This window comes from Coturnix japonica, chromosome 2 (assembly GCF_001577835.2).
Source record: "Coturnix japonica isolate 7356 chromosome 2, Coturnix japonica 2.1, whole genome shotgun sequence".
Taxonomy (NCBI): domain Eukaryota; kingdom Metazoa; phylum Chordata; class Aves; order Galliformes; family Phasianidae; genus Coturnix; species Coturnix japonica.
The window spans coordinates 130,260-156,320 of NC_029517.1; the positions used below are offsets into that span (position 1 = coordinate 130,260).

Below are 26,061 nucleotides of genomic sequence, written 5' to 3' on the forward strand. Positions count from 1 at the left end.
ATGGACACCTCAATCATTTGCATTGTTTTTCACAACATTTGCATCTTAAAAAACAAACAAATCTCATTAGTTAAGAGCAGAGCGGTAGCGCCTCCACAGCTGAGGAGGTGAGGACTATTTCCTTCTGTTTCTTGAAGCCAATAGCACAGCTGGGACAAAAGCTTCCTGTGTTTGTAACATATTTTGCACATTTTTTCTCTGTGATCAGAAATAAACTGTTTCAACAGGATAAGGGTTAAGGAATCCTGCCCAGATCCAGGAGGGTGAATTACCTGTTACAATAAAAGACAAGAAAGAATATCCAAGTGCATGGAGCCAGCAGGAACTGTAGCACATCTTAGGTTGGAAGGGACTTTAAAGATCCAGTTCCAACTCTGTATTAGTAAACAGTCTGATTGCAACCTGTGAGTTCTGCTTGTTTTTTCCCCCACCTCCCATCCCACTGGGAACGGGGGGAGCAATGACCGTGTGACGCTGAGCCACCTGCCAGGTTAAGACAACAGTCAATTCAGTGCCCAGCTTGTCAGAGGGATTGGTGTGAGCACAGGGATTGGTGTGAGCACAGGGACTGGTGTGAGCACAGGGACTGGTGTGAGCACAGGGACTGGTGTGAGCACAGGGACTGGTGTGAGCACAGGGGACTGGTGTGAGCACAGGGGACTGGTGTGAGCACAGGGGATCGGTGTGAGCACGGGGATTGGTGTGAGCACAGGGACTGGTGTGAGCACAGGGACTGGTGTGAGCACAGGGGACTGGTGTGAGCACAGGGGACTGGTGTGAGCACAGGGGATCGGCGTGAGCACAGGGACTGGTGTGAGGGTTGTGGCACCTGCAGGACCCATCAGAAGGGTCAGAGTAACCACAGGGTCTGTCAAAAAGGTCAGAGCAACTGCGGGACCTGTGACAGAGCTGGGAGCAGCCACAGGGCTGGTCATTGGAGCTGGAGCAGCTGCAGAGTTCACAGCAGTAGTTGGAACAACCACAAGGCCCACTGCAGGAGTCACAAAGGACCATTGATTCTGAATGATCACTTCATGTGTGCACACATAGAATCACCAAGGTTGGAAAAGACCTGAAAGATCATCCAGTCCAACCACTCACCCATTGCCAATAGCTCCCACTAAACCATGTCCCTCAACACAACATCCAGTCATTCCTTGAACACCCCCATGGTCGGTGACTCCACCACCTCCCTGGGCAGTGCATTCCAGTGCCTGGCCACCCTTTCTGAGAAGTAATATTTCCTAATGTCCAGCCTGAACCTCTCCTGCCGCAGCTTGAAACCATTCCCTCTAGTTCTATCAGTAATGACATGAGAGAAGAGGCCGACCCCCAGCTCACTGCAACCTCCCTTCAGGAAGTTATAGAGAGCAATGAGGTCTCCCCTGAGTCTCCTCTTCTCCAGGCTGAACAATCCCAGCCCCTTCAGCCTCTCCTCATATGGCCCCATTGTGCTCCAGACCCCTCACCAGCTTACACTTACTAGCAAATCACCAGTTACAGCATCAAAGACACTGGTGGCAAAGCTGTCCCCCGTGACCTAACCAGAAGTGCCCAAATCCAACCAACAGCTTTTATCTGACACACCCATCAGTTCTTTACTCACCCGATTAATTTGCTGCTATATAACTTGGTAGAATGACTTCTGGGTCCATTTGTTCCAACGTTGCTCCAACAAGGACACCCAGAACAGTCCCAGACCAAACCCAGGCAGCTTCTTAAGTTCTCCACATAGGAGGCTCCACAGCCTGTACCTGTACAAGAAACCCACACCGGGGCTCCATCACAGACACAGCACAGAAGTGCTTCCTGATGCTCAGGGGAACCTCTGACCTTACTGCTGAACAGTTAAAGCAGCACATTAAATCCAATGGCTGTCAGGTCCGTAACAGCCATCTGATCATCCTCAGCTTGACTTGTAAATGCAAAGACTTGTCAACAGTGCAGCTTATTTACTATGCAACTACCCTCACTAGTATCAGTTATATGGCAATGCCAGCTACACTAAGCTGATCAGCCAGCATTTCTGATTTCGATTGCTTATAGTCTTATAATAGGAATCAGAACAGACTAATAAACCTTCTTCCTGTTTTATGTGACACAGGATCAATTCATTCAACTCTTTCTTCCTTTCTTCATTACGTCATTTGCCTTATTGCGTTTTTAATTTACTATTCCCAATCTGATCCAGTTAGAGCTTAACTGTGAAGGCTGACCTGCCTGCCTAGGAGATGCAGTAACTTTCATTAAACCCAATCTCACCTTGGAATGCAGACATTTGACAAACAAGCCAGAATTTGCAGGTTATGGACTCAGGAGCCTGCTGGCAGACTTACCCCCCCACACACAAAATGCAGCTCCCAGCTTCCTTCAGTTTCCTAAGCCAGGAGCTGCTCTTAAGAGTTTCTAGGTCTGTGTACTTGCTCATCATGATTCCCAAAACACAGCGATGCTGGCAGCAATGTGTCACATAACAATCCCTTCAATTTTTTGGTTTGTCTCCTCATTTTGCTTACTGTGCTGTGCTCACCTGTCCAGCAAGGCCCTCAGGACAACGTTGTGCTGCACAAAATCCTCATCCTTGGCTCCAGCTCAGCAGCAAGTTGTGACAGAGGCAGCTGCAGGCAGCTCCCACTCATAGTGCTTCATACCACCTGTGAGGCCTTGACTTTGACTAAAAGAAACTCATTAAAATCTCCCTTCTATCGGTCAGGAGGAATGATGAATATGGGTGTAGTGGCTTCCTGCTGTTTGCTTTTCTTGTGTGCGTGAGAGAGAACACTCTAATAGCTGTAACTGCCACGATGGAGGAATCTATTCTATGGATGAGATCTACTTGGTGTGCTGCAGGTGGACTGGAGGCTCATTCAGTGCTGTACTACTCACTGCTCACAGTACCTAATGGAATATAAGAAGATACTATACTGTTCTCTTAGCTCTAATGCACAGTATTTTAAATATTATTTCACACTGTCTCCTACTGGGATCATACAGCACCAGCAAAACAGCAATTACTGTAAAGGAATCACAACGATGAGGTTTCCATCAACTTCTTTTGATCTCACTCTGAGGGCTCTGCATGAGTAGCCATGAACAAGGGCAGTCATCCTCACTGGCTCAACACAGTGAAATTGTGATTGCTCCCAGTCCTAGAAGAACCCAGTATAACACTGCGGTGCTCTACAGGCTTCCTGTTTGACAAAGGAGTTTTCAGTTCCTTTATCTTCCCTGATTATCTAACAAAATGAGCGCTCTGCAGTTGCAAGCACAGCAAAGTGGAAGCACACTGAACAGTTCTGTCCAGCAGCAAACTAAGTAAACTGTGTTTGTGACTCCTCAGAATTGAGGGCATGAAAAGCTCAAGACAGTGCAATGACAGCACTGAGGGTGGCAAGGTCAACACAGCCTTGTTCCAGAAAGCACCACGTATTCTGTCTCCACAGCACTCATCAGAATTGCATGGCTCAAAGAAAGGTCACCTGAACAGCTCTTCTTACACCCCTCATTCCAGAGCCAATGAAGTTCACAAGCATTCACATCACTCTGCTTGGAAAGAGATCTATTTGTTTAAAAAACAAACAAACCAACAAAAATCAACCCCAACCCACACAAAAGCAAAAAAACGAAACTCCACAAAAACAGCCTCTCCACAGCCCCTGCTTGTGCTGCAGAGCAAGGCTGGGAAAGCCTTTCTCCTCCCTTGACCTCACATGCCCTTCAACCATGGCCAGGCTCGGAAGGGGATGGAAAGTGCCAAGTGTTAAGGTGCAGCGCAGCTCCTGATGCTTCCAGTCTCTCAAGTACTGTTGGCCTGTTCCTGCTCAAAGAGGGCCATGGCTAAATGCGAGCGGGACGCAAGCCCTTCCAAGTTACTGAGGACACAGCGGTGGTATAACTCCTCACTGAGCCGGGGGTTGCAGCTCCTCAGTGCATATTTCTGCACTAACCCTGGCTCCACAGCCCGAAATAAGTGCAAACCTGAATAATGGAGGAAGACATCGAATACCTCCATGCCCTCCAGCACTTCATCTCGATCTAGGATATCAGCTGCTAGCTTGGTACGTGCTGTCATATAGTCAGAGTTATAGAAGCAGGCCTCAGCAAAGGAATGTCTGTCAAAATGTCCATCCCTCAGGAAGTCAGTGCTGGAGGAAGCAGCCTGCTCACCGCGGTACACCAAGGCAGGGTTGAACTCCTGAAAGTGCACTGGGAAAAAGACCTGCCAATTGCTGATAGTATTCATGCGGCAGCGGTTCAGGAACTCCATGTTGATTTCTGTCCAGACACTGGCCAAGAAGAACAAGGTGTCCACGGGGTGCTTCTTTGAGACTATATCCATGAGTTTCACTTGTGATGGCACCTCAGTTTTGACACTAATCCAGGGGATTTTAACTTCTGTGTAGCGTTTCTCCAGCTCTCCGACCATGGCCTTGACTCCAGCAAATACATCGACCTGACTGACTCGCTGGGCATCATACGGATGGTAAATGAAAAGCAAAGTCAGCAAGGCATTATCGTGTGTGTCTAGCGTGTTCATAGCATACATATCCAGGAAGTTCGATACAAAATCCAAGTCCTGTACTGTCAATGGAAGCACCAGTTGCACACGTGTGGCCTCTGTTACATACGGCATGGGAATAATTTCTACCTTACTTAAGGGCCGCACCAAGCTCACTCGTTTAACTAGGACATGACTGTGTCCCTTCTGGGTCACTGCCTCCAGCAGTAGGTCCAGCGTGTATTCCATTCCTCGGGTGGGGTCAAAACGCCGGTAGCCATTCAGCAACTGTCGCTTGCTGAACCGGAGCAAGGGCTGGTAGCGGCTGTTAAGTTGCTCAAGTGCTGACTCAATAATGTCACTGACATCTGCTTTGCTGGCTCCAGAGAGCTCACACTTGGGGGAGCCATCGAGGCAGGAGAAGAGGTACTGCTCAGTGAAGTAGTCCCAGCTGATTACCTCAAAACGTGACTTTGGAAGAAATGGGGAATTGATCCCCACAGGCCACGTCAAGCTTGCCTCGCCTGCAGGAGTCAGCGATGTCAGATTCCTGATCTGCATCTGTGCAAAGAGAACACACTGATCAGCAACTTCTCAAAGGTAAAGTCCATGTCTCGCCCAGACCTGCTTTACCATTAGAGCTGGATCTCGGTAGCAACGCACCAGAAGTTTCTGATTTCAGAGTGCTAAGCCTGAGACACAGGGTATCTCTAGTGTTTGGCTGATTGTCATATACAAATAGAAACAATACCCTTCTATGACAACGCTGAAAGAAAAGGAAACCTGTCTGGACAACAGCCTTTGCAGATTCCCCTTGCCACATACCTGCAGCTCCTGGATCTCCTGGTAGGCTCTCTCCAGCTGGATCCTGCTGAAGTGCTTGTGCAGCCGGTACATCGTGGTCATGTCAGAAACAGGGTGCACGGCAATGGCTGCTTGGAACTCCTCCTCTTCCTCCTTCTCTGGATCAGCATTTTTAGCAAGTTCATACGTATGGTAATGCTGACCCTGAGGAGGACAAAAGCCAGAAAGACTGGCATGCAATGCTACCATTCACAGTGAAGCCTTCCCTCACCCCAGACATGCATCCTCCCCTCTCTCTAAGCTGACTGCAGAACCCAGAGGTAAGAACACAACACAACAGATCTCATTCCAAATGCTACCTCTATCTACGAGCCTGTTTACTTAGCGCTGCCACACAAGACAGCTCTCTGCTCCTCTATCTTACATCAGAATCCAGCAGAAAAGCCCCTTTACCGTGCAGCAGGGACTACTACTAAGGGCATGGGTTCCATCCAGCTTAGCTAACACAAAACCTTCAGGAGAGAGGTAGTACCTGGAGCTGGGAGACACAAGTGATGCCAAGGAAATCGATGATGCAACGCCCCAGCCACTCATCGGGGCGCACACTGAGGATCTCATTGCGGCAGCTGTCCAGGTGTGGATGAAGTTTCAGTAGCAGGCTGCGGGACAGCAGGTACCCAAAGCCACCATGGCAATAGCGAGCCTGCTCATCTCCACCAATGAACTCCTCTGCTCGTCCCAGGTAGACATCTTGGTTAATACTGAGATGTGTCACCAGAGCCTTGATTTGTTCAGCCTGGGCATAGGTGTCATCCTGCATGATGTAGAACCAGTCGTAGTCAGAACCGAAGTGCTGGTGGATATAGTACATGGTCTCATACATCAGCCAGATGGGCCGCTCGTCCCCGTGTGCCACCAGCACCATGCCATGGGGCACTTTGGCGCTGCGCAGCCCCGTGAAGTACAGCAGGCGGGAGAAGTGATGAGCCACGGTCTTGTTCACAGCCACCGCCAGCGTGTTCAGCGTAGCCCTGGAAGTCAGCACCGCCACAAACAGCCTCTCGTGGAATCCCAGCTCTGTCTGGATGTAGCGAGTTCTGTAAAGGAAGGACAGAACCACATTGCAAAGTATTGGGTGACAAAACCCAAATGACTCAGTTGACTTGGTGTCAGAATGTCCCAACTGCTGTCAGGACAGATCACAGAATAACCTGGGCTGGAAGGGACCTCAAGGATTGTGAAGTTCCAACCCCCCACCTGGCAGGGCCATGATACCCCTGTAACCACCCCTAACGCTGGGATAAATCCTGCACTGCTGGGACTTAGAAACGGTGAAAAAAGGCACCTTAAAGGTGGAGCTTTAAGAGCAGCCTCAGCAGGAAGGATCCCTGTTAATAACGACACGCTTCCTCCTATGTTGCAGCGTGTGGCCAAAGTAGTGCAGGCCAAACCGCCACTAGAGCCACAAAAGCGGCTCACACAGCTCACAGCTTCACAACGAATGTTTCTAAGAGCAGCTTGTTGGGCTGTTTTCCTCCGAGCGCAGCGTGCCCCCATAGCAGCCGTTACCTGAGCACCTTCTTGTACGGCTTGTTGGGGTCCCGGTAGTACGGCACGATGCGCGGCCGGAACTCCTCGTGTCCGTGCCCGTCCCCGCCGTGTCCCGCCCGGTCCCGCTCCCCGCCGTGCAGCTCGGCCCGTCCGTCCGCCCGCACACACGGCTCCTCGGCGCCGGCCCGGCCCCACGATGCGCGGAGCAGACTGAGGCTGCAGCCCAGGGACAGGCCCAGCACCAGCGGCAGCGCCGCCCGCAGCGCCCCGAGCAGCGCGGACACACGCATCGTCACGGCGGGCGGGGTCGGGTCAGCGCGGTACCGTCACGGCCGGGCTGCGAGCACCGGGCCCCGGGACATGGCGGGTACGGGACCGGGATCGGGCGGCGCTGCAGCCCCCGGCTCGGGCCGCTCAGCCCCGCGGCGCTGCCGGCTGCGGGCGGGACGGGGCGGCGGCGGGGAGGCCCCGGAGGAGCCCGGCACGGACAGCACAGGGAGCACAGACCGAGCGCGGAGCGGGGCCCGCCCCGCCGCGATGCCACCGCGGCCACCTCCACCGCATCATCGCCCCGCAGCGCTTCCGCTTCCGCTTTTCTCTCTATGGTTCCCAGTAGCCGCTCTACCCGCCGGCTGCGTCACCTCTATGGTAGCGCCTCTATGGCAGCGCACTATGGCGTCACCTCTATGGCAGCGCGAGGCCCGGCTCGCACGGCGCATCCGGGGCGGGGCCGGACGGTGGCGGCGCGGTGCACGCCGGGACACAACACGCGGTGCACGCCGGGACACGCTGCCCGCAGCGGCGCTGGTGACGTTTCAGTCGCTGATTGGTCGCCGTGCCGGGGCCGGGCCGTGCGCACGCGGTATCGGAGCGGTGTGTCCTGCGGCACAAGGGAGCGCGGAGCCGAACGGGCGGTGCGGGACCGGGGGAACGGGGCGGGGCGGGAAGGAACGGCCGGGAGGAACGGGAAGGAACGGCCGGGCGCGGGGGGCGCGGGTCGGGCTGGGCGCTGCCGGGCGGTTCTCGGTCCCGGTGCGGTGTCGCGCCGCGTGCTGCGGGACGGAGCGGAGCCCGGCGCGGCCTAACGGGCTGTGTCCCGCCGCAGCTCCCGCCCCGCCCCGCGATGCCGTCGGACCTGGCGGCCAAGAAGAAGGAGGCGGCCAAGGCCCGGCAACGGCCCCGCCGCGCCCCGGACGAGAACGGAGATGGCGGGACGGAGCCGCAGGAGGTGCGAGCACCGGAGGCCAACGGGACGGTAATGCCAGGTGAGCAGGGACCGACACCAACCGGCGGGATTGACCGGCTGCGGAGCGACCGGCCGGGACCGGGAACAGCGCGGGGCCGGAGCAGCGCGGGCCGGGCCGTGACTTGGCGCTGCCCCGTGCGGCCGCTGCGCTCCGCGAACCGGCGGGACTCGGTAACCGGCTCCGTGCGGCTCCGGGCCGTTCCCCGGGGCCTCGTTCGGAGCTGCCGGCACCTCGTGCTGCCGCCGTCCCCATCTCTCCCCATCTCCCGGCCCTGCTGTCCGCTCCCGCTGTTGTGTCCCCGTTCTCACCGTTGATCGGTCGGTGCTGCTCGTTCCTCTCCCCGTTGGTTTCCCGGCGCTGTGTCCGGTGCATCGTACCGGGGCGGCGCTGCGGCTGCCGGTGACCCGCGGATAACGCGGGCACGTGTGTTTCCTGGGAGCGCTCCGGGCCGAGCTCCCGGTGCGGTGCTTCGCGGGGTCTGTATTGTGGGACCCCGGGCCGGCACAGCCCCCATCCCATCCCCCCGGTATCCCCCGTTATCCCGTTTCTCTGCCGCCCCCCCCGTGCTGCCCCGAGCCGCCGCTGGGGGCGGGGCCTGGCCGACAACCGTTCCCGGGCCGCCAATCACCATCGATTATCGTGGCTCAATTGTATGTCGCGCCCCTATTGGTGGCGGGGCCGGGGAAGGGTCGTGTTAGTGCCGCTCCGACCTGCCCCGTTAGTTACTGCCCCAAGTCCCTGAGCCCAGCCGTGTCCTTACACCGGCCGCCTGAAGCCTTTTCTCCATCTCAGCCCTTTGTGCCCAGGATCACAGAACGCGACCTGAAGGCTCATGAAGCTCCGGGGCTCCTCAGTTCAGTGTGTCTGTAGAGGTGTTGGTGCTGCTCACTGTGCTCGTCCTGCTCTCGTTGGTTCAGGGGCTCCCCGTGTGTTCATAAGTCACAGCACTTCTGGTTCTGGTTCTTCTCTCCGTACAGAAGTGGACGCCCTTACAAAGGAGCTGGAGGACTTTGAGCTGAAGAAAGCTGCTGCTCGCGCAGTGACAGGAGTGCTGGCGTCCCACCCCAACAGCACCGACGTGCACATCATCAACCTGTCCCTCACCTTCCACGGCCAAGAGCTGCTGAGCGACACTAAACTGGAGCTGAACTCTGGGAGGAGATACGGCCTCATTGGCCTCAATGGGATCGGTATGTTGTGGGGCAGGGTGGTGATATGGGCCTCTGGGAACACAGTGAGGGTTGTGTCCTGCTGGGGAGCTGGGCAGGTGCACGTGGTTAATGCTGGAAACCAGAAAAGCAGCTGGTAGCTGTGGGTGGGACACGGCATCGTCACCTCCCTGTGTTCCTCCATAGAGCAGGAGCCATTGCTGGTAGGGTGTGAGGGCACCTCCTGGCTTTGGACTGTGAGTTTGGACTCTAGTGATGAGTGTAATGTTTTCCTCTGCATTAGAAGTCTATGGAGGCTGGTAATGTACGTTAGACCTGGTTAGATGGCAAGTATACAGCAAAGATAGACCTCCCAACATCTGTGCAAGTGCTGAACTGCCGAGGTGCTGCTGTCTCTCTGATTTCTCATGGGCGAGAAGTTCCCAAGGATTGTCTTGAGTTGTAAAGGGAGAGGGTAATGAGCTTTGACTGTATCTCACCTGGGGGCTGTGGGGTTTTTGTGGCATATCTTACTGAATTCAGCAGATAACTGGAGCGTCTGTCTGCACACAGGGAAATCCATGCTTCTGTCAGCCATTGGGAAACGAGAAGTGCCCATTCCAGAGCACATTGACATCTATCACCTGACCCGAGAGATGCCTCCCAGTGACAAGACCCCTCTACAGTGTGTGATGGAGGTGGATACGGAGAGGTCCATGTTGGAACGAGAAGCAGAGCGTCTGGCTCACGAAGATGGTAAAGCTTCTCAGAGTCCCTGTGGACAAGGGGCACTTAGTCCACTTTCCCTTCCCATTGAAGGAAAGGTCTCACCCGGGTTCCTTGGCAGTTCTTGCAGTACCTCTTTTTCCCAACTGCCCTGTACTAGTTGAAAAGTCTTGTAGGATTCCACATTTGTAGATAAATTATCCTAGGCAGCTTCTTGAGAAGTATCTAAGGTGTGTGAGTGGTGGGGGCTGAATAGTGGTGAAGCAGATGGACTGTGAACTTTCTCAGCTGTACATACATGCAGCTGAGAGCCCATTACTGTTGGAAGTGCTGACAGGTTTTTTTTCAGCGGAGTGTGAGAAACTCATGGAGTTGTATGAACGTCTGGAGGAGCTGGACGCTGACAAGGCAGAAGCGCGGGCCTCTCGTATCCTACACGGCTTGGGGTTTACGCCAGCCATGCAGAGGAAGAAGCTGAAGGACTTTAGTGGTGGCTGGAGAATGAGGGTGGCTCTTGCAAGGTGAGTGGTACAGTGCCTGCTGCCTCCTGGGAGAATGTCTGTCTGTTCCTCAGGCTCCAAACCACATCACAGTTCTAAGAACTTAGAGCTGAGTTCAGAGGCTTTGGGTGCCCACATTTACCTTGTGCTGTCATCTCCCCTCTCCTTTTAGAGCACTCTTCATTCGGCCATTCATGCTACTGCTAGATGAACCCACGAACCACCTTGACCTGGATGCCTGCGTGTGGTTGGAAGAAGAACTTAAAACGTAAGTATGGAGGAGTGTCCAGCTTCCACGGGTTGTCATTTTCTGCACGTGAAGCAAATGCTACAGAAATAATTGTCTGTAGTTGTTGTGGCTACGTGACTATATTGCAATACCAGTTATACACTCGTATAGCTTGCTGCTATGTGTTTTTTACAGAGGGGTCTTGACACAAGGGCGATAATTTCAAGATAAGCCTCTCTTTCTCAGTGAAGAAATGAGAAATACTGGTTTATACTTACCTACAGGTTAAACCTTCTTCCTGGAGGCCAGGAGCAGCCCTGGCTGCTCTTCTACCAGTGCTGCATACTGTACCAGTAGTGTGAGCTTTCCAGACCTAGCTTATATATAGCTCACCTTTCTGCATGTTGGTTTTCTGTTTTCACCAGCTGTAGGGTTTGAGTCTCAGTTTAATCTTGTTACAGTATATCGAGGTAACTGGGTTTTGTAACCAGAGATAAAATGTTAATGGTTGGGCACAATATTTAGGAATAGCCATGAAATTTGATATCTGCATTTTGCATTAAAAAAGATTGTGAATGGAAACTTGTGAGAAGGGCTTTTCTTTTGCAGAGGTTATTCCATCAGCTCTGTCAGTTGAACCTTTTGCACATCTGTTTGATAGGTCAAATGTTTTAGGAAAGTAATTAGAACCTCTCTTGTTGGGAGGATGCATTTACCGGTCATTGCGCAGATTTGGAGTGGAGTCTGTCTTAATGTACCTAAGGGGTAGTATTCTGTAACGAGGCAAAAATGACAAGCAAAGGTCGAAATTTCTAAGTGTAATACCAGTGGAGTTCTGCATAAGTAGCACTGCTAATCCACCACACAGGTTAGCCAGCTTTTAACTCTTCATGAGTATGGGAGACGAGTTCTGCACAGTGGAGGGCACCTTACTTACAAAGCTGGATGTAGCTACTTACTGCAAAATTCCTGCACCATCTCTAAGGCTGATAACTTCTTGCTCTTTGTATGACTGTAGACAGGAGAGGTTTGGTACACGTAAATCCTTTGTCACCATCAGGGCCAACGAGCAGTTCTTTGTATTAAGTTTTGTGGTGTCACAGGTTCAAGCGGATCCTTGTGCTGATATCCCACTCCCAGGACTTCTTGAATGGCATCTGCACCAACATAATCCACATGCATAATCGCAAACTGAAGTACTATACGGTGAGTGAATGTGCAGCTAACAAAAACGGGGATGCTGTGCTGTCCTTTGGGGTGTGTCTGATGTTCTGTGGTCCATCTCTTCAGGGGAATTATGATCAGTATGTAAAAACTCGCCTGGAACTGGAAGAAAATCAAATGAAGCGTTTCCACTGGGAACAAGATCAGATCGCCCACATGAAGGTATCTGCCCACCTGCATGAACATCTTTCTGCCCATGCCTGTAGGCAGCCCTGTACCACGTCAGCCTTTTTGTCATGGCTTTTGGCTAACTTTCTATTTTGTTGCAGAATTATATTGCACGATTTGGTCACGGTAGTGCAAAGCTGGCCAGGCAAGCTCAGAGCAAGGAGAAGACTCTTCAAAAAATGATGGCTTCTGGCTTGACAGAGAGAGTGGTAAATGATAAGGTGAGATCTCTATTGGGGTTGCATCTAGAGATCAGTATAGGAAACTTGAGCTGGATAAGCAGAGTGAACTTTATCTGACAGCAGGAATGGCTGACACAGCGGAGAGCAAGAATGGAATCCCCTTCTTGATGCCAGAAGGTTAAATTTACTGAAGTTAGTGTAATGTTGAGGAGTGTAATGAGGAGATTTGGTTTTCTCCTGTTGAGAGAAGCAGATTTGTGACACCAGTAGGGCTCTTTTGCAGACGTGGAAATGAATGTCTAAAAAATTGGAGATCTGGGAGGATGCTCAGAGTAACTGCTGCTTATTTGAAGAATTTAACCCCCCAGTTGCTTCAAGGGGAAAGAAACAGGGAATTCTTAGCCAGCAGATGAGCTCACATGAGTTGTTACAGGGCTCTTAAAAAGGTTGTTTTGTTACTTTCTTTTGAGGATGTTGCCTGTAGTGAGGCGTGGTTGTACTGGAATAATGGGGCTACCTTGTTCTCCTGGTTGTCTAACAAGTGGTTATTCTTTGTTGACAGACTTTGTCATTCTATTTCCCACCCTGTGGAAAAATCCCCCCTCCTGTCATCATGGTGCAGAACGTCAGCTTCAAATACACAAAGGATGGGGTAAGTATAGAAAGTGTGCATGAGTTATATGGAAATTATGTGTGTCTGTGCCTTGTTTGGAAGTGTGAGGCTTTTCGGATCAGACTTCTTGGCAGTGTTGATACTGAGTCTGCTGGGGACGTAGCTGTACAGTTACGTGGAGATTCTGGGTAATAGTGGAAAGGCATATTGTGTATAATAATTTATGTGGCTTGCAGCCATGGATCTATAATAACCTGGAGTTTGGGATTGACCTGGATACCCGTGTTGCTCTTGTTGGACCCAATGGAGCTGGAAAGTCAACACTGCTGAAACTGCTCACAGGAGAGGTACGCTTACAGCACCATCTTCCCTGTTGTGGCCCTTTATTCTTTGGGAGGTCTTCAGTGGGCCTGCACTTATTTACCAGAGTTCTCCATCAGACTTCAGAATTTCCAAGGGGCTTTCCCTGTCACACTGTATATTCAGACTGCATCTTCTGTACTGGGGAGGAGATGGATAGATTCTGTTCATTCTGGCATAGAGTAAAAGGAGGGATTTCATGGTGAAATACTTTTATCTTCCCCTTCTAGTTGCTGCCCACAGATGGGATGATTCGCAAGCATTCACATGTGAAGATTGGTAGATACCACCAGGTAATCCCTGTGGCAACCACCAGGAACATGAAATACTGGGGAAGAAGCTGCCAGGAATGAGGAACATTTATCCTCTATTCCTGCTTCTAAGGCCCATCTCGCTGCTGCTCTTCTGTGCCTTGAGCTTGGGGAGGAAATTTCTGCTGGTGGAGTTGGTTCTACCCAATGTTCTTGTCCCAGAAAGAATCTTGCTGTGGTTCTTTCTGTTTAGCCTCCCACCTTGTACAGGAGAGATGGTTGCCTTGTGCTTGATACTGGACAAGTCTGCTATTCTGAAGCAGTACGCTGCTCCTGCAAAGGAGACTCCTTCCCTAACAGTTCAGCGCAGTGAATACACTGGGTGTCAGATTATCATCTCTTGTGTTCTGCTGCCAAGCTGGTCGCAGAGGGATGTAAGGGGGGGAGCTACTTCTGACCAGGAGCTGGGTGGCGAGCACAAGCTGAAGCTGTCTCTTCTTTGACAGCACTTGCAAGAGCAGTTGGACTTAGATCTCTCACCCCTGGAATACATGATGAAATGCTACCCAGAAATCAAGGAGAAGGAGGAGATGAGAAAAATCATTGGCAGATATGGTCTGACAGGGAAACAGCAGGTGAATATAAGTTTTCTTTACTCACTGGGGAATTAGAGCTGCCGCATTTTCTGTTGCTCTACTGCTGTCTGTCAGTGTGATGCAGTACGGAGCATGGCCTGTCACAGCATCTGAATGCTTTTAAAGTTGGAGGAAAGTAACTCATGGCTTACAGGGACTTTGTTAGTTGTCTTAATTTCAGCCAGGATGGAATTGTTTTCTTCAGAGGTCTGGTGTGATGCTGTGTTTTGGCTCTGGGAGAAAAACAACACTGTTAACGCTATGATGTTCATAGTTGCTGCTAAACACTGTTGCACAGAGCCAAGGCTGTTCTCAGCAGAGGGTCCCAGGAGCTTGGAGGGAATGGAATCAGGACAACTGACTTAAACTGCCTAAGGGATATGCTGTACTGTATGACATCAAGCAGACAGAGTTTTGAAGGGGGTGGGAGTTCATCGCTCTCTTCTTTTTCTTGGGGGCTAGTTGGGCATTGGCTGGGGGTTGGTGAGCAATTGCTTGTGTATCACTTTTTATTTGCATTTTTTGGTGTATGTATTTGTTATTATCCTTTTTCTTCTCTCTCTCTTAACTATTTTATCTCAACCCATGAGTTCTACAAATGACTGTGTAGTGCTCAGTCACCTGCTGAGTTAAACCACATTTATGTTGAAGTGATGTGTTTTTGTGTTGGAGTGGGTGACCCTCCTCAGTCTGGGTTGAGGCACAAGGGCAGGTTGTGGCACAGTGCTGGCCTCAAGCGTATTTCAACTGTAGCTTGAACTACCTTACTTATCTGTATTTCCGAGATGAATGCCAGTAGGAAAGGCAAAAGTAAGTTTAGGCTTGTGTCAGGGTGGAATGAAGAAACAGAGCTCATCGAACTGCCCTCTGGTCCTCTAATAGAAGCTGAATCCTGCTGTGGATGCTCCTTTTTCAGAAGCCCCTGGAATTCCTTTGTTTTGCTGATTAAGGCGGCCTAGTTTAGGTGTAGTCCTGATATGTTTGTCCTCTCGTGCCATACATCTGCTGCAAACATGATTTAAGATGTGAATGTTTTCTGGTCAGCGTGGCAGTTTAGGAACTGTTGCTATTAAGTTTCCTTGCAGAGCTTCAGACGGTGTCTTTGTCTGTCAGGTGAGCCCCATTCGGAACCTCTCTGATGGGCAGAAGTGTCGTGTGTGCTTCGCATGGCTGGCTTGGCAGAATCCCCACATGCTTTTCCTGGATGAGCCCACCAACCACTTGGACATAGAAACAATAGATGCTCTGGCAGATGCGATCAATGACTTTGAAGGAGGAATGATGCTTGTCAGCCACGACTTCAGACTCATCCAGCAGGTAAATAGAGCAGAGATTTGTCAGTAAGTTGAACTGTGATTTTATTTTTCAGTGCAGCAAATCCAAATAATTCATGCCAAGAACCACCTTTCTTCAATTCCCAGTTTAGCAGGAAATGAATTTCTTTTTCATCTACATACAAACAAAAAAGAAATGTTGGGGAGTCAAAAACTGTTAGTTCTAATATCTTATATCTGTCGCTCAGAAAACACCAGGTAGATATTTCCCTGCAGATATTTTTCTTTGGAAATTGATGAAACCCAATAGACGTTTTCCTCATCATACTTCAAAGAATAGGTTTTAGTTAATTTTATCATGTTGGTAAAAATTAGAGATTGCTGTGCTATAACCTCTCCTCCCTCTCCCTGTGTGCTTCTTTCAGGTTGCTCAGGAGATCTGGGTCTGTGAGAAGCAGACAATCACCAAGTGGCAGGGTGACATCCTCGCTTATAAGGAGCATCTCAAGTCCAAGCTGGTGGATGAGGATCCGCAGCTCACCAAGAAGACCCATAATGTGTGAGCTCGGAGCAGCTGGCCAGGTGCACTCCATGCAGACTGACAGTGGCCAACGTGACTCGCTCACCTGTTGACTGGAGTGGGACTGCTGCTATCTGTGGCTGTGTTCTAGGATTGCTGCAATACTGCTTCCCCTTGACTTGCCTTGCACCTCTGTATCTGGACAGATCTCTCCTAATCTGGCTTAATTTGGGCAGCCATTTCCCATATTTAGATGATGTCCCATCTGAGCCAGGCCTTGGAATCCAGTGGCCTGTGTTGTGGCAGTTAGGGTGTCTGAGTTGCAGTGATACAGAAGTGGAGACCCCGGCCCAGCTTATCCTGCATCTTCCTCCCCAGTTTCTGCTTCAGTTTATAGATACTTCACTTCCAACTCCTCTGGCCTCGGTTTGTTTTTAACTATTATTTAACAGTGTAATTACAAGATCTGCCTGAGAATCCACCAGTCAATAAAGAGGGAAGAACAGTCTCGTTTTGTGAGCTGTGGTAGTTCCTGGGGCACGCTGGGGCTCATCAGCCTGTACTGGGCTTTACCAAAGCTCACTGTTGCCAAAGTTCTCTTGTTATGACCAGAAATTGTGCCATATGTGAAAGGGTGAGTACAGAGCTCTGGTGTTGTACACAGCAGAGCAGAATCCACTGATGGAGTACGGGGTCTTCTGGATAATGACAGAAGGGGGAGCAAGCTACACATGCTTTTTTTGTTGTTGTTAATAGATACAGCTTGAAAGGTTTTCCAAAGATTGGGAAGTAGAGGTGAAATGTAGACCTATAGAATACCAGTGTGTGTGTGCTCCGCAACAGAGCAGCTTTGATGCATGTTTTTCCTTTCACCTTGAGTTTAATGGGGCTCATCTCAATAAATCGGGATTTTTGGGCTATGAATTATTTATTTGTTCCTAATGGGTTTAACTGAACAACATTAATCAGCTGAACTTGGCCGAACCTCTATTTTTGTTCTGAATAACAAATCCTGATAAAACCTGAAGTTTAAGCTGTACCTTCTGCCAGAGCGACTTGAGTAATTTCTTGAATAAAACACCTTTCTCGTGTATTTTTAAAACAATGAAAAGACCCAAAAAACTCCCATCCTTTATGATCACAACTTATCATTTAATTGTTACACGTGAGAATGGCAGCACAAGGCACACAGAAGGCTCTGTAGCCCAGTACCGTGTTCCTGCACCACAATGTGGCTGTACTTCTCTGGAGTGCTTTCTCATCTACCAGCTGTCTGTGGCTTCCAGCAAAGCATTTCCTTCCTTTATTGAAAGACCATGGAAGCTGTGGATGGCTGCTATGGATGGAAGCACTATGTCACCCATGGGAGAAGTGTCATGGAGAGAGCTGCAGATCATCAGGACTTGTCAGTCATTTTAGCAAAGTTCTGACAGGAGATAAAGCATTTGCTAAGAAAATAATGCAGGTTAATGTAAATGCTGCTCAAGTTCCTTAGAAAAGTCTGAATTGCACTGAAAAGTCACTTAAATGAAAAGTGATTTAAGGTCACTATGCAGTGCAGTACTTGGAATTTAACAGAGGCAGTGATGGAGTAAAAGCCACAAGCGAGTAATTAACAGGTTAAGACCTGACTGGTGTCACAGAACTTGAACCAAGAACAAATAAATGAATGTCTTCATTAGTTCTGCTCTCCTGGTTTCCAGAAGGTGCTGGTGAGCTGGAAAGGTGGCTGTGAGCAGGACGAGGTCTGGAAATCCTGCCTGGGGCTGAAGCTGCTTGTTCTTAGTAAAGACACAGCAGTGATGCCACACTTGAGATCTGGTGGCAGACCTGGTGAAACTGTGTGTCACGTACATGGGAGTGCAAGGAAGAAGGTGTTAATTCCCTGAAATGGGAATGGAAATGTGGCTGCGCTGCTCCATCCTCACTGTGTGACATCTTGTGCTCAGGGCAGGCAGTGCCGCTGCAGGGCTTCCTTCTAACTAAGCGTTTTGTCAGAAATGCTGTACAATACAAACAACAACAACTAAACAACCCAACAATGAAACCACACATAACTGCCAGCACCAGGCATAGCTGCATCTGTGTCACAGCAGCTAACAGCTCCATTAGCAGTAGGGAGCATTTATGTGTTCTGACCGATGGAAAAGCAGCTCCTGGCACAGAGCACGGCCCCCAGCACAAGGAGAATCTCTGCTATTTACAGCTTGGTGTGTGGGGGGTGGATGTACCTTAGAATCTTAGAGTCATAGAATTACCCAGGTTGGAAAAGACCTCAAAGATCATCAAGTCCAACCGCAGCCTAACCATAGTACCCTAACTCTAACAACCCTCTGTTATATCGTATCTCTGAGCACCACGTTCCAAGCCCTTCACGAGCCTCATTGCCCTTCTCTGGACCTGCTCCAGTTCCTCCATGTCTTTTTTGTACTGAGGTGCACAAAGCTGAACACAGCACTCGAGGTGAGGCCTCACCAATGCTGGGTACAGGGGCAGGATGACTTCCCTGGTCCTGCTCACCACACTATTCTTGATACAAGCCAGGATTCCATTGGCCCTCTTGGCCACCTGGGCACGCTGCTTGCTTATATTCAGCCCACTGTCCATCAGCACACCAAGGTTCCTTTCCATCAGGCAGATGGAAATGCTTGTGCTGTACCCAGCCAGAGTGGCTGAGGGAGCTGGGATTGTTCAGGCTGGGGGAGACTAAGGGGAGACCTTGTGGCTCTCTACAGCTGCCTGAAAGGAGGTGGTGGTGAGCCAGGAGATAGAACGAGAGGGAACGGCCTCAAGTTGCATCAGGGGCGGTTCAGGTTGGATGATAGGAGTAATTTCTTCTCCAAAAGAACAGTCAGGTACAGGAACAGGCTGCCCAGGGAGGTGGTGGAGTGGCTGACCCTGGAAAGAAGGGAAAGAAACACTGAGATGTTGTATGAGGGACATGGGTTAGTGGGAAATGGTGGTGGGTGGATGGTTGGACCGAATGATCTCGAAGGTCTTTTCCAACCTTAGTGGTTATATGACTCTATGAATGCTGGTTGTTGGGATGTTTATAACGCTCTCACTCCGTTAGAAGCCCAGTGTTCCCTCCATTTACTGACCATCTGCTGACTTCATCACCTGTTCCATGTCATAACAGTGTCCCAACATATTTGACTGTGGGAGCAGCGTCTCCAGTGCTCTGATCCACACCCTTCCACTAAAGCAGGAATCCTTTCCTCTAAGCCCCTGGGTAGTCCCAGAAGCAGACCCAGTATGGCTGCCCATGTGAAAAGGTACTGCCACTCTTACCTGTGTCTTTGCCCATGTTACCCTCAGGCTTCTCAGCCCTGAAAGTAAGTTCAGTTCAGTTCAGTTCAGTTCAGTTCCGTTCAGTCAGCAACTTCCAAGCTCCTCACAGACCAGCTTTCTGCCTGGGGGAATAATCAGTTACAGATGTGCACCCTTGAGGGCTGCACCTGGGGCTGGTGAGGGGCTGCAGCCCTCCTATAAAAGCAGCCCAACGGCAGTAAGTGGATGTTCTGCTTGGGCTTGTGTAGGGAGAGGCTGAAATGAGTGTAGAAAGTGGGAGGATGCCTGGTCGTGCTTCCTCCTCTAGCAACAAGAAGTCCAAGAGGAAGCCTAAGAGAAAGGAAACTTATTCAGTCTATATCTACAAAGTACTGAAGCAGGTGAGTATTTACCTTCTATTGAGGGCTGCTTCATGTGTGTAGTTAATTCTGTCTATTGCATTTAATTCTATAAAGGGGAAGAAAAGAAGAACTGCTTTTAAATGAGCTTAAAAAGAGAGGGTACAGCAGAATCATAGATGAATCTAATGTGGGGATATTCTAGTGGGTGATGACAGTGTTCTAGATCAGAGGAGGTTCCCAGTGCATAATTCTGCTTAAGGCAGTAACTGAGCAGAGCCACTGGGGCAGGAGGAGCTGCTGCTGGCCCCGTGGGCTGGAAAACTTCAGTCTTTTTTTTTTTAACTGTTGTTTTTGGGGGCTGTGAGAGTGGACGGATTCTGTTGGGTAGAGGAGGAGAGACATGTGAGAGGTGGCTGTGACTCGGAGCAGGGTGGTATTTCCCCCTGCCATTGCAGGTTTGTTTCCCCTGAGGGCCTGTGCAGAGTCTCTTATCAGTGCAATGCACAGGGCATCTCTTTAGCCTAAAGGGACTGGCCACCTGCATGAGATGCATGGTCACAACTGGTTCTCCCTGGAGATATAAGGGGTGGCCCCATTCTTATTAGTGGGGAATGTATGTAGATGTATGTGACAGTACTTCATTACAGTGGAAGTTTAGTGGCCCTGCAAGGCAGGGGGTTTGGAGCCTCATGATCCTTGAGGTCCCTTCCAATGCGGGCCATTCTGTGATTAATACCTTGCAGGTGCACCCTGACATTGGAATCTCCTCCAAGGCCATGAGCATCATGAACTCATTTGTCAATGACATCTTTGAGCGGCTGGCAGTGGAGGCATCGCGCCTGGTGCAGTACAACCACCACTCCACCATCACCAGCAGAGAGGTGCAGACAGCCGTGCGGCTCCTGCTGCCCGGTGAGCTGGCCAAGCACGCTGTGTCCGAAGGCACCAAGGCTGTCACCAAGTACACCAGCAGCAAGTGAGGCTGCATTGCAATAAAGCCTTCCTGCATTGACTGCACTCTGTCTGTTCTGGTGACATGAGGACAGTGTAGTTGCTGTTCAGTGTTTCCAAAATAGAAATAGCTAGGCCTAACCAGAGCAGGAGGGGTGATGGTGTTCAGGATGGTGAAGCATGATTTTAAAGTGCTGCCATCTACTCTGAGAGGAGTTGAGTGGAACCTGGTCTGCTGGAGGGTGCCCCTTAATGGAAATCCAGAGAGAGGATGGAGCACGCATCTCCCATAGCTCATCCCACAAGTACTGATTGAATTGGTTTTTCATGTGCTTCTCATTAATATGTGGAAACCTCAGTGTGGGGAGTGCAGCTGGGACGCTGGTCAAAGCCAATGAAGTTACTGTCACACCTGAATGTGCTGCAGTATCTTCTGTGGCTCAAATAATTTATCTGGTCTCACCCCACACAGTGCACAAGGATGAACCCCCTGGGCTTGGCAGTTGGCTGCTCTTTAAGGGTTTGTCCTTATCGTAGGCATGATGAGCAGATGGGGAAAGCTTGTGCTGGTATCACATTTAGCAGGAGGAAAATTGTAAGTCATGTTTTCTACCAAGTTAGTAGTGAGGAAGGAAGGCTACTTCAGGTTTCTGGGAGCTTGTCCACTGTTCATAGTGTTGGCTTCTGCTGATGAAGGGCAACAAAAAGCTGCTCTGAGAATCAAACCTGGTTCAGAGGAACCTGCATTGAGGGTTGGTAGGAGAAGTAACTTAAAAGTAATGCAGATGGCAGATAGGAAATGCTGACTGTCAGCATGAAGTTTAAACTTCTGTAGGTGGTAAATGAATATGGGATCATCCAAATAAGGAGCAAAAAAATAATCGTGAGATGACAGAGCAAGCAGTGCATGAAGGAAGTCAGACATTTATTACAGGCTTTTCTTCTATTTAATGAAATCTTGTGGTTTTAATTTAACAAACAACGAAAATCCAAGAACTCCTTCTAACCCGTAAGAAAGATGTCAAAGAGCAGTTAATGTGGCAAACACTTCAAGGTCAGTGTGTCCATAACTTCTGATAAATGCCAGCAGAACAGTGACCCCTTCAAACAGGTGGACAACTGCAAACAGAGCAGAAACGTTACGTAACAGAACATGTTACATAAAGACTTCTAACTGAACTTTCTTGCTCAAAGAGGAAGTGTTTCACTCTGGAAAGGGATGATAGCATGGGTAGGTGTGGGTCAGTTATCCTGGTGCTCCTTCCAGCCAAAATAAATACTGCTTTAAGACTTGCATGATAACAAACTAAGGGATTGGAATGTGTGTAATTGAAGTGGTTTATGGAAAGACAATCTTACCAAATTGTGATGGATAATGGCAGAAGCTTGTTGACTTTGATTTGTGGTTTGCTCTGTATTTCATCTAGAGCAGCCGGTAGCAGGTGGGTGTCCCTTGGCTCCCCACGTCTCAGGGAGTTATCACAGGTTGTTGATGGAGGTTCCTCAGTGCAGACATTGGGATTCAGTTTGATGTAACAATAAAAGCAAAACCTGCGATTAGACTTGTAAAAACGCAGATAATGCCTTTAACCTTTTCATCATAGTTTTGGGGGCAGTTTGACCTGCGTTCATCATTCATGGAGCTTGGAAGGAACTAAAACAAACCAGAAGAAGCTGCTTGGCTTACATGCAGAAAGTTGGGATCACTCTGGGAAGCAAGATGGGTTCTTCTGCAGTTCTTCAAGCTCCTTATTTCAGTTTCTTGTGTTCCTGATTGCAAAAACTTGTTGCCTTTAAGATTCCTCTTGCTCAACTGCTTCTTTCCTATGCTGGGCCTCCTTGCATCAGCCCAAGTTACCAGAGGAGCCTTCATCCTCTTGTAGCAGATGGAGCATGGACAGAATCCCTCTGTGTCACTTGGGCAGTTTGCAGTGGGTAGAGTCACCTGGGTGCAGTGAAGGTTTGGTGGAACTGGTTGCTCCTATTCCAAGATCTTCCAGTTGTAGGAAAAAATGGAGGCTGGAGCATCAGGGGGAAGCAGAGCTGTGATGGAGCTGAGGTGATGGTGTGTGGGACAGTTCTGGACTTCACAAAGTTTGTGAATGATGAGCCTCGTGAGCTGTGTGCCATAGCAGTACTAGTCCTGGTGTCTGCTCTGCGCAGCTGGGGCAGAGCGGTGTAACTGGGCTGTCTGCAGTGCAGGCCCATGGGGAGACCCAGCACCCAAAGCAGGTTGGCAGCATCCAGCCAAAGAGCTGCATGGTGAGGTTCCATTTCCCGTCTCAAGGTGAGCGGCGCCTCTCATTGCACGGGATGTGATGTTCTGCTGCTTCCTATGCCGCAGTGTCTGCATCTCTGCAGCAGCACTTTTGTTTCCCTGGCCCCGGACTTTGCAGTTCAGCTCGTTGATGACCGGCTCGGAGCTGCAGTTCTGCTCCTGCCCTGGAGGTGACTCTCTCTGCCTGCTCGATCTCGGAGATGCTCCTGCAGCGCGGGCAGGATGTCGGGGCTGCGCTGCTCCCAGCGGTCGCCCGTGGCTGTAACTTTCCGGCCGCCTCAGAATTAACTGATCGCGGTGGGTACGGAGGTGTCAGATGGAGCTCAGCACTGAGTGAGGCTTTACTGGTGTCAGTTGTCCCGCACTGATCTGTGCAGACCCCAACCCTGCTGTTTGGTTGGTTGAGTTTCCTTCATAGATGCTGAGGAGGATGGCTTTGGTGTTGGGCCCATGTCCCTTCTACATCTGTCTCCTCACAGATCTGGAAGGGGCTACAGCACAGATGCTCCAAGCTCAGAAGGCAGAGGGAGATGGTTGATCCTGGAGCGGTGAGCTCTGCTCCAAGCCTCCATGTGTTTTCTGCATTCCCTACCTGGAGTAGATTCACGTTTTGCCATGCAGGGAGATGCTGTTTAACCACAGAACAGCCACGTAGGGCTGCCTTGATAAACCTGCACAAGATGTTGTAGATCCCCCTCTCCTCCCATGTGCTTTTCAGGGGCTTTTGTGAGCCCAGCTTCACGGCTCAGCTTCCTACAGACTGGACTTGCAGCTCTATGCCTGTTTGTGCCCTGGTGCTCGTTTGCATCAGGTGAGGTCTGAATGAAGTTTCTATGGGAGGAGTGAGTAAGCTGTTCCAACCAGCAGGGGAAACTGGTCATAGTAACAATGAGCCAGAAGCTGGTAAAAAACATACCTTAGCTTGGAGCCCTGCAGGTGCTCTTCCAAAGAGCCTCGGGACCACTTCAGCTCATAGAACAGTCTCCTTCCAAGTTCACCTGTATCGTTTCAAGTCTCCCCACGAGCTCTCAGTGCTGCAGTGGAATGCTGTCACGTTGCACATCCCTGGCCTCACGTCCAACTGCTTTGTTCATATCAAACAACACACGCCTGTGAGCCAGAAGCAACATCTTTAGGGAAGGAGACCATGGGGCACAGCATCTCTTTGGTCTGTAATGGGTGGTGCAGGTTTGGAGGGAGATAACTTTTTGGACAGTGGAGGCTGCCTGTAATCTGCAGGCCTCTGTGCATCTCTCTTCCCATGTTATTGTGTCCCTTGGCAGCAGTGCTGCCAGGTGGCTGCTCTGGTGCATCATTAGACACTGTTCCAAATGGCATAGGCAGGAATGGTTCAGCACTCAGAGGAAAACAAGCAGGTGATGGATAGCTCTGGTGATGCCAAAGCTGTTAAAATATGAACCTCTGAAGAGCAGCCAGGGTTTCAGCACAGCAAGGGACGGTGACACTCATCCACGCTGTGCTCAGCTGCTGGAGATGGAGCGTGGAGCTGGTGCTGGTCTGTGTCCCTTCCCTTCTCTGCTTTGGTATGAGACAGGCTGTTGTCTCTGAATAATGGCGAGTCTTTAACTTGTTGTGGCCCAGAATTCCTGCCAGAGAATGGGAGACGAAAGATGATTGAAGGGCAGACAGACGCTCCCCCATGAGCACGCGTTTCTGTCTGAGGCTTTGTTGTGCCTGATGCTGCCCTGTAAAGGGACTGAGGAGCTGTGGCTCCCTTGGTGCTGCTCTGCAGCTTTGCTCTCCCCAGCAAGGATTGTTGCGAGTAGTTTATTTGCTTCTTTGTTGTCTCTCTTCATGTTCCATTCACTCTGGAGTCTTGGATGCAGCAGCAGTGATGTTACTTTGTACATCTCCCCTGCCCAGGAGGGGGGTGGACAGTTATTCACAAGTTAATTTTCTTGAAAAGTAAATATTATCCAATATCTGTAATTCCATGGCAAGATAATGACATGGGACAGGAGGTATCCCTGTTCTAATGGCCCTTTCAAGCCCCACGTTGCCTCCTACCAGACATGCAGGACTACTGAGAGACTGCTCTCTGGTTACATCCTGATGCGTACCGAGATGTGGCCAGAAATGTAGGGCTTCAGTGGTGACCCAGTGCCATGGCCCTGGTATGGAAGAGCCTGGGACTGGGCAGTGCTTCTCTGCAGCCTCAGGATGGGAATGGGAGCACTGGATGTCGGTACCCTGCATGGCCTCTGGGTGGGAGGGAGGGGGATGCTCCCCATGGCCCCATGCGGGGTGTAGGACTGGAGGAGAGGATGACACTGGCAGAGTGGCCCCATGAGGAATGGCTGCTGCAGGCCACACGCGGTTTTCCCATTAGCGAGTGTTTAGTTCAGCGTTTTAAATAATTGTGTCCTCAGAATGATATTTAAAATCCATTTGGGAGGCAATGAGGCGGGAAAGTGCCTATGCCATTGTGATGACGCTGCGCAGGCCATGCCACACATGCATATTACAAACTCGTTACAAGCTCGTTTACACGCGCACTGCTCGCTCCCCACACAACCTCTTTCTGATGCTCCTAATGGTTCTCGTTCCCACCATGGCTGCTTCCACCTGGCAAAAGGGAGAAAAGCGTTTGGTAAGGCTGCCCAGTGTCACCTGCAGCAGGAGGAGCAGGGGGGTGGCCAGGTGCTGGCCTTTGGGTGGGCTCTCTGCTGGTGGCACTGTCTCCCAGCTGTCCCGTCCTTCATGGCCAGTCCAAAGCTGTGCCTGCTCTCTATGAGCCTTCACACCTGAGTTCTGCCGGCATCAGGCCCTGCAGCTCCCAGGTGTGCTGCTTTGCTGTGGGGGAAGAGCTGCAGTTCCTGCAGCGGGATGGCTATGGGGCTGAGCACCAGCACACACCATTGGATGTCCATGGGAGTCTGTGGGTGGAGGGGCCAAGCACGAGGAGCAGATGGAGCATCAGCAGAGGCTTCCTGAGCACTGCTGGGTGGCTGAAAGGGAGCATGGCCTCACTCCTTTCTATTGTAATTCATCTGCTGGATGGGCACCCCTAACTGTCCTCCCAAGCTGCGCAAAACAAAGGTCCTGTGTTGTGCTACAAGGCTCCTGGTGCTGCTTTGTCCTTGTCCCCCTGTCCTATTCCTCCTGATCGTTTTCAGTACTAGGATGTTCCAGCTGTGACTGTTTGGTGCCACCTTAGGTCCAAACTTAGTGGGATGATTACCAAGGTCCCCATGTGTACTCAAATGCAGGCTGGATTCTGGCATCTGTATCCTCCGAATAGTGACCTCT

General features: G+C 50.5%; 3 protein-coding genes across 4 annotated transcripts; 2 read left to right on the top strand and 1 right to left on the bottom strand.

Moving 5' to 3' along the window:
* Nucleotides 1–3,538: 3,538 nt before the first annotated feature.
* On the bottom strand, nt 3,539–9,033 carry CHPF2 (chondroitin polymerizing factor 2). Of its 2 annotated transcripts, none has more exons than XM_015852796.2 (4): nt 8,409–9,033; nt 5,835–6,399; nt 5,324–5,506; nt 3,539–5,059 (listed from the first exon to the last, which is right to left on the bottom strand). In XM_015852796.2, the coding sequence occupies exons 1-4, from the start codon at nt 8,729–8,731 to the stop codon at nt 3,797–3,799; spliced, it is 2,334 nt and encodes a 777-aa protein (XP_015708282.2). In that variant the 5' UTR covers nt 8,732–9,033; the 3' UTR covers nt 3,539–3,796. The 2 variants fall into 2 exon arrangements, with proteins under 2 accessions (XP_015708282.2, XP_015708281.1); XM_015852795.2 differs by lacking the exon at nt 8,409–9,033 and adding an exon at nt 6,872–7,516.
* Nucleotides 7,657–16,854, top strand: LOC107308712 (ATP-binding cassette sub-family F member 2). Its single transcript, XM_015852797.2, has 15 exons — nt 7,657–7,767; nt 7,959–8,118; nt 9,078–9,290; nt 9,822–10,004; nt 10,324–10,495; nt 10,647–10,742; nt 11,807–11,909; nt 11,994–12,089; nt 12,197–12,316; nt 12,840–12,929; nt 13,127–13,237; nt 13,481–13,543; nt 14,008–14,136; nt 15,250–15,453; nt 15,836–16,854. Exons 2-15 carry the CDS (start codon nt 7,977–7,979, stop codon nt 15,971–15,973), a joined length of 1,860 nt encoding a protein of 619 aa, XP_015708283.1. The 5' UTR covers nt 7,657–7,767; nt 7,959–7,976; the 3' UTR covers nt 15,974–16,854.
* A 2,579-nt stretch (nt 16,855–19,433) lies between these two features.
* Nucleotides 19,434–20,575, top strand: LOC107308713 (late histone H2B.L4). Its single transcript, XM_015852798.2, has 2 exons — nt 19,434–19,601; nt 20,306–20,575. Exons 1-2 carry the CDS (start codon nt 19,482–19,484, stop codon nt 20,540–20,542), a joined length of 357 nt encoding a protein of 118 aa, XP_015708284.1. The 5' UTR covers nt 19,434–19,481; the 3' UTR covers nt 20,543–20,575.
* Nucleotides 20,576–26,061: the final 5,486 nt, after the last annotated feature.

Bases quoted from the DNA above. Each gene is read 5' to 3' on its own strand.
- CHPF2 (XM_015852796.2), bottom strand. From the start codon at position 8,731: ATGGTGATTGGCGGCCCGGGAACGGTTGTCGGCCAGGCCCCGCCCCCA. The intron at 6,400-8,408 runs GTGAGAACGGGG...CTTCCTTTACAG, and splicing joins GCAGCACCGACCGATCAACG to AACTCGCTACATCCAGACAG. The intron at 5,060-5,323 runs GTATGTGGCAAG...CTCTTTGCACAG, and splicing joins AGGAGATCCAGGAGCTGCAG to ATGCAGATCAGGAATCTGAC.
- LOC107308713 (XM_015852798.2), top strand. From the start codon at position 19,482: ATGAGTGTAGAAAGTGGGAGGATGCCTGGTCGTGCTTCCTCCTCTAGC. The intron at 19,602-20,305 runs GTGAGTATTTAC...AATACCTTGCAG, and splicing joins TCTACAAAGTACTGAAGCAG to GTGCACCCTGACATTGGAAT.
- LOC107308712 (XM_015852797.2), top strand. From the start codon at position 7,977: ATGCCGTCGGACCTGGCGGCCAAGAAGAAGGAGGCGGCCAAGGCCCGG. The intron at 11,910-11,993 runs GTGAGTGAATGT...CCATCTCTTCAG, and splicing joins GCAAACTGAAGTACTATACG to GGGAATTATGATCAGTATGT. The intron at 15,454-15,835 runs GTAAATAGAGCA...TGCTTCTTTCAG, and splicing joins ACTTCAGACTCATCCAGCAG to GTTGCTCAGGAGATCTGGGT.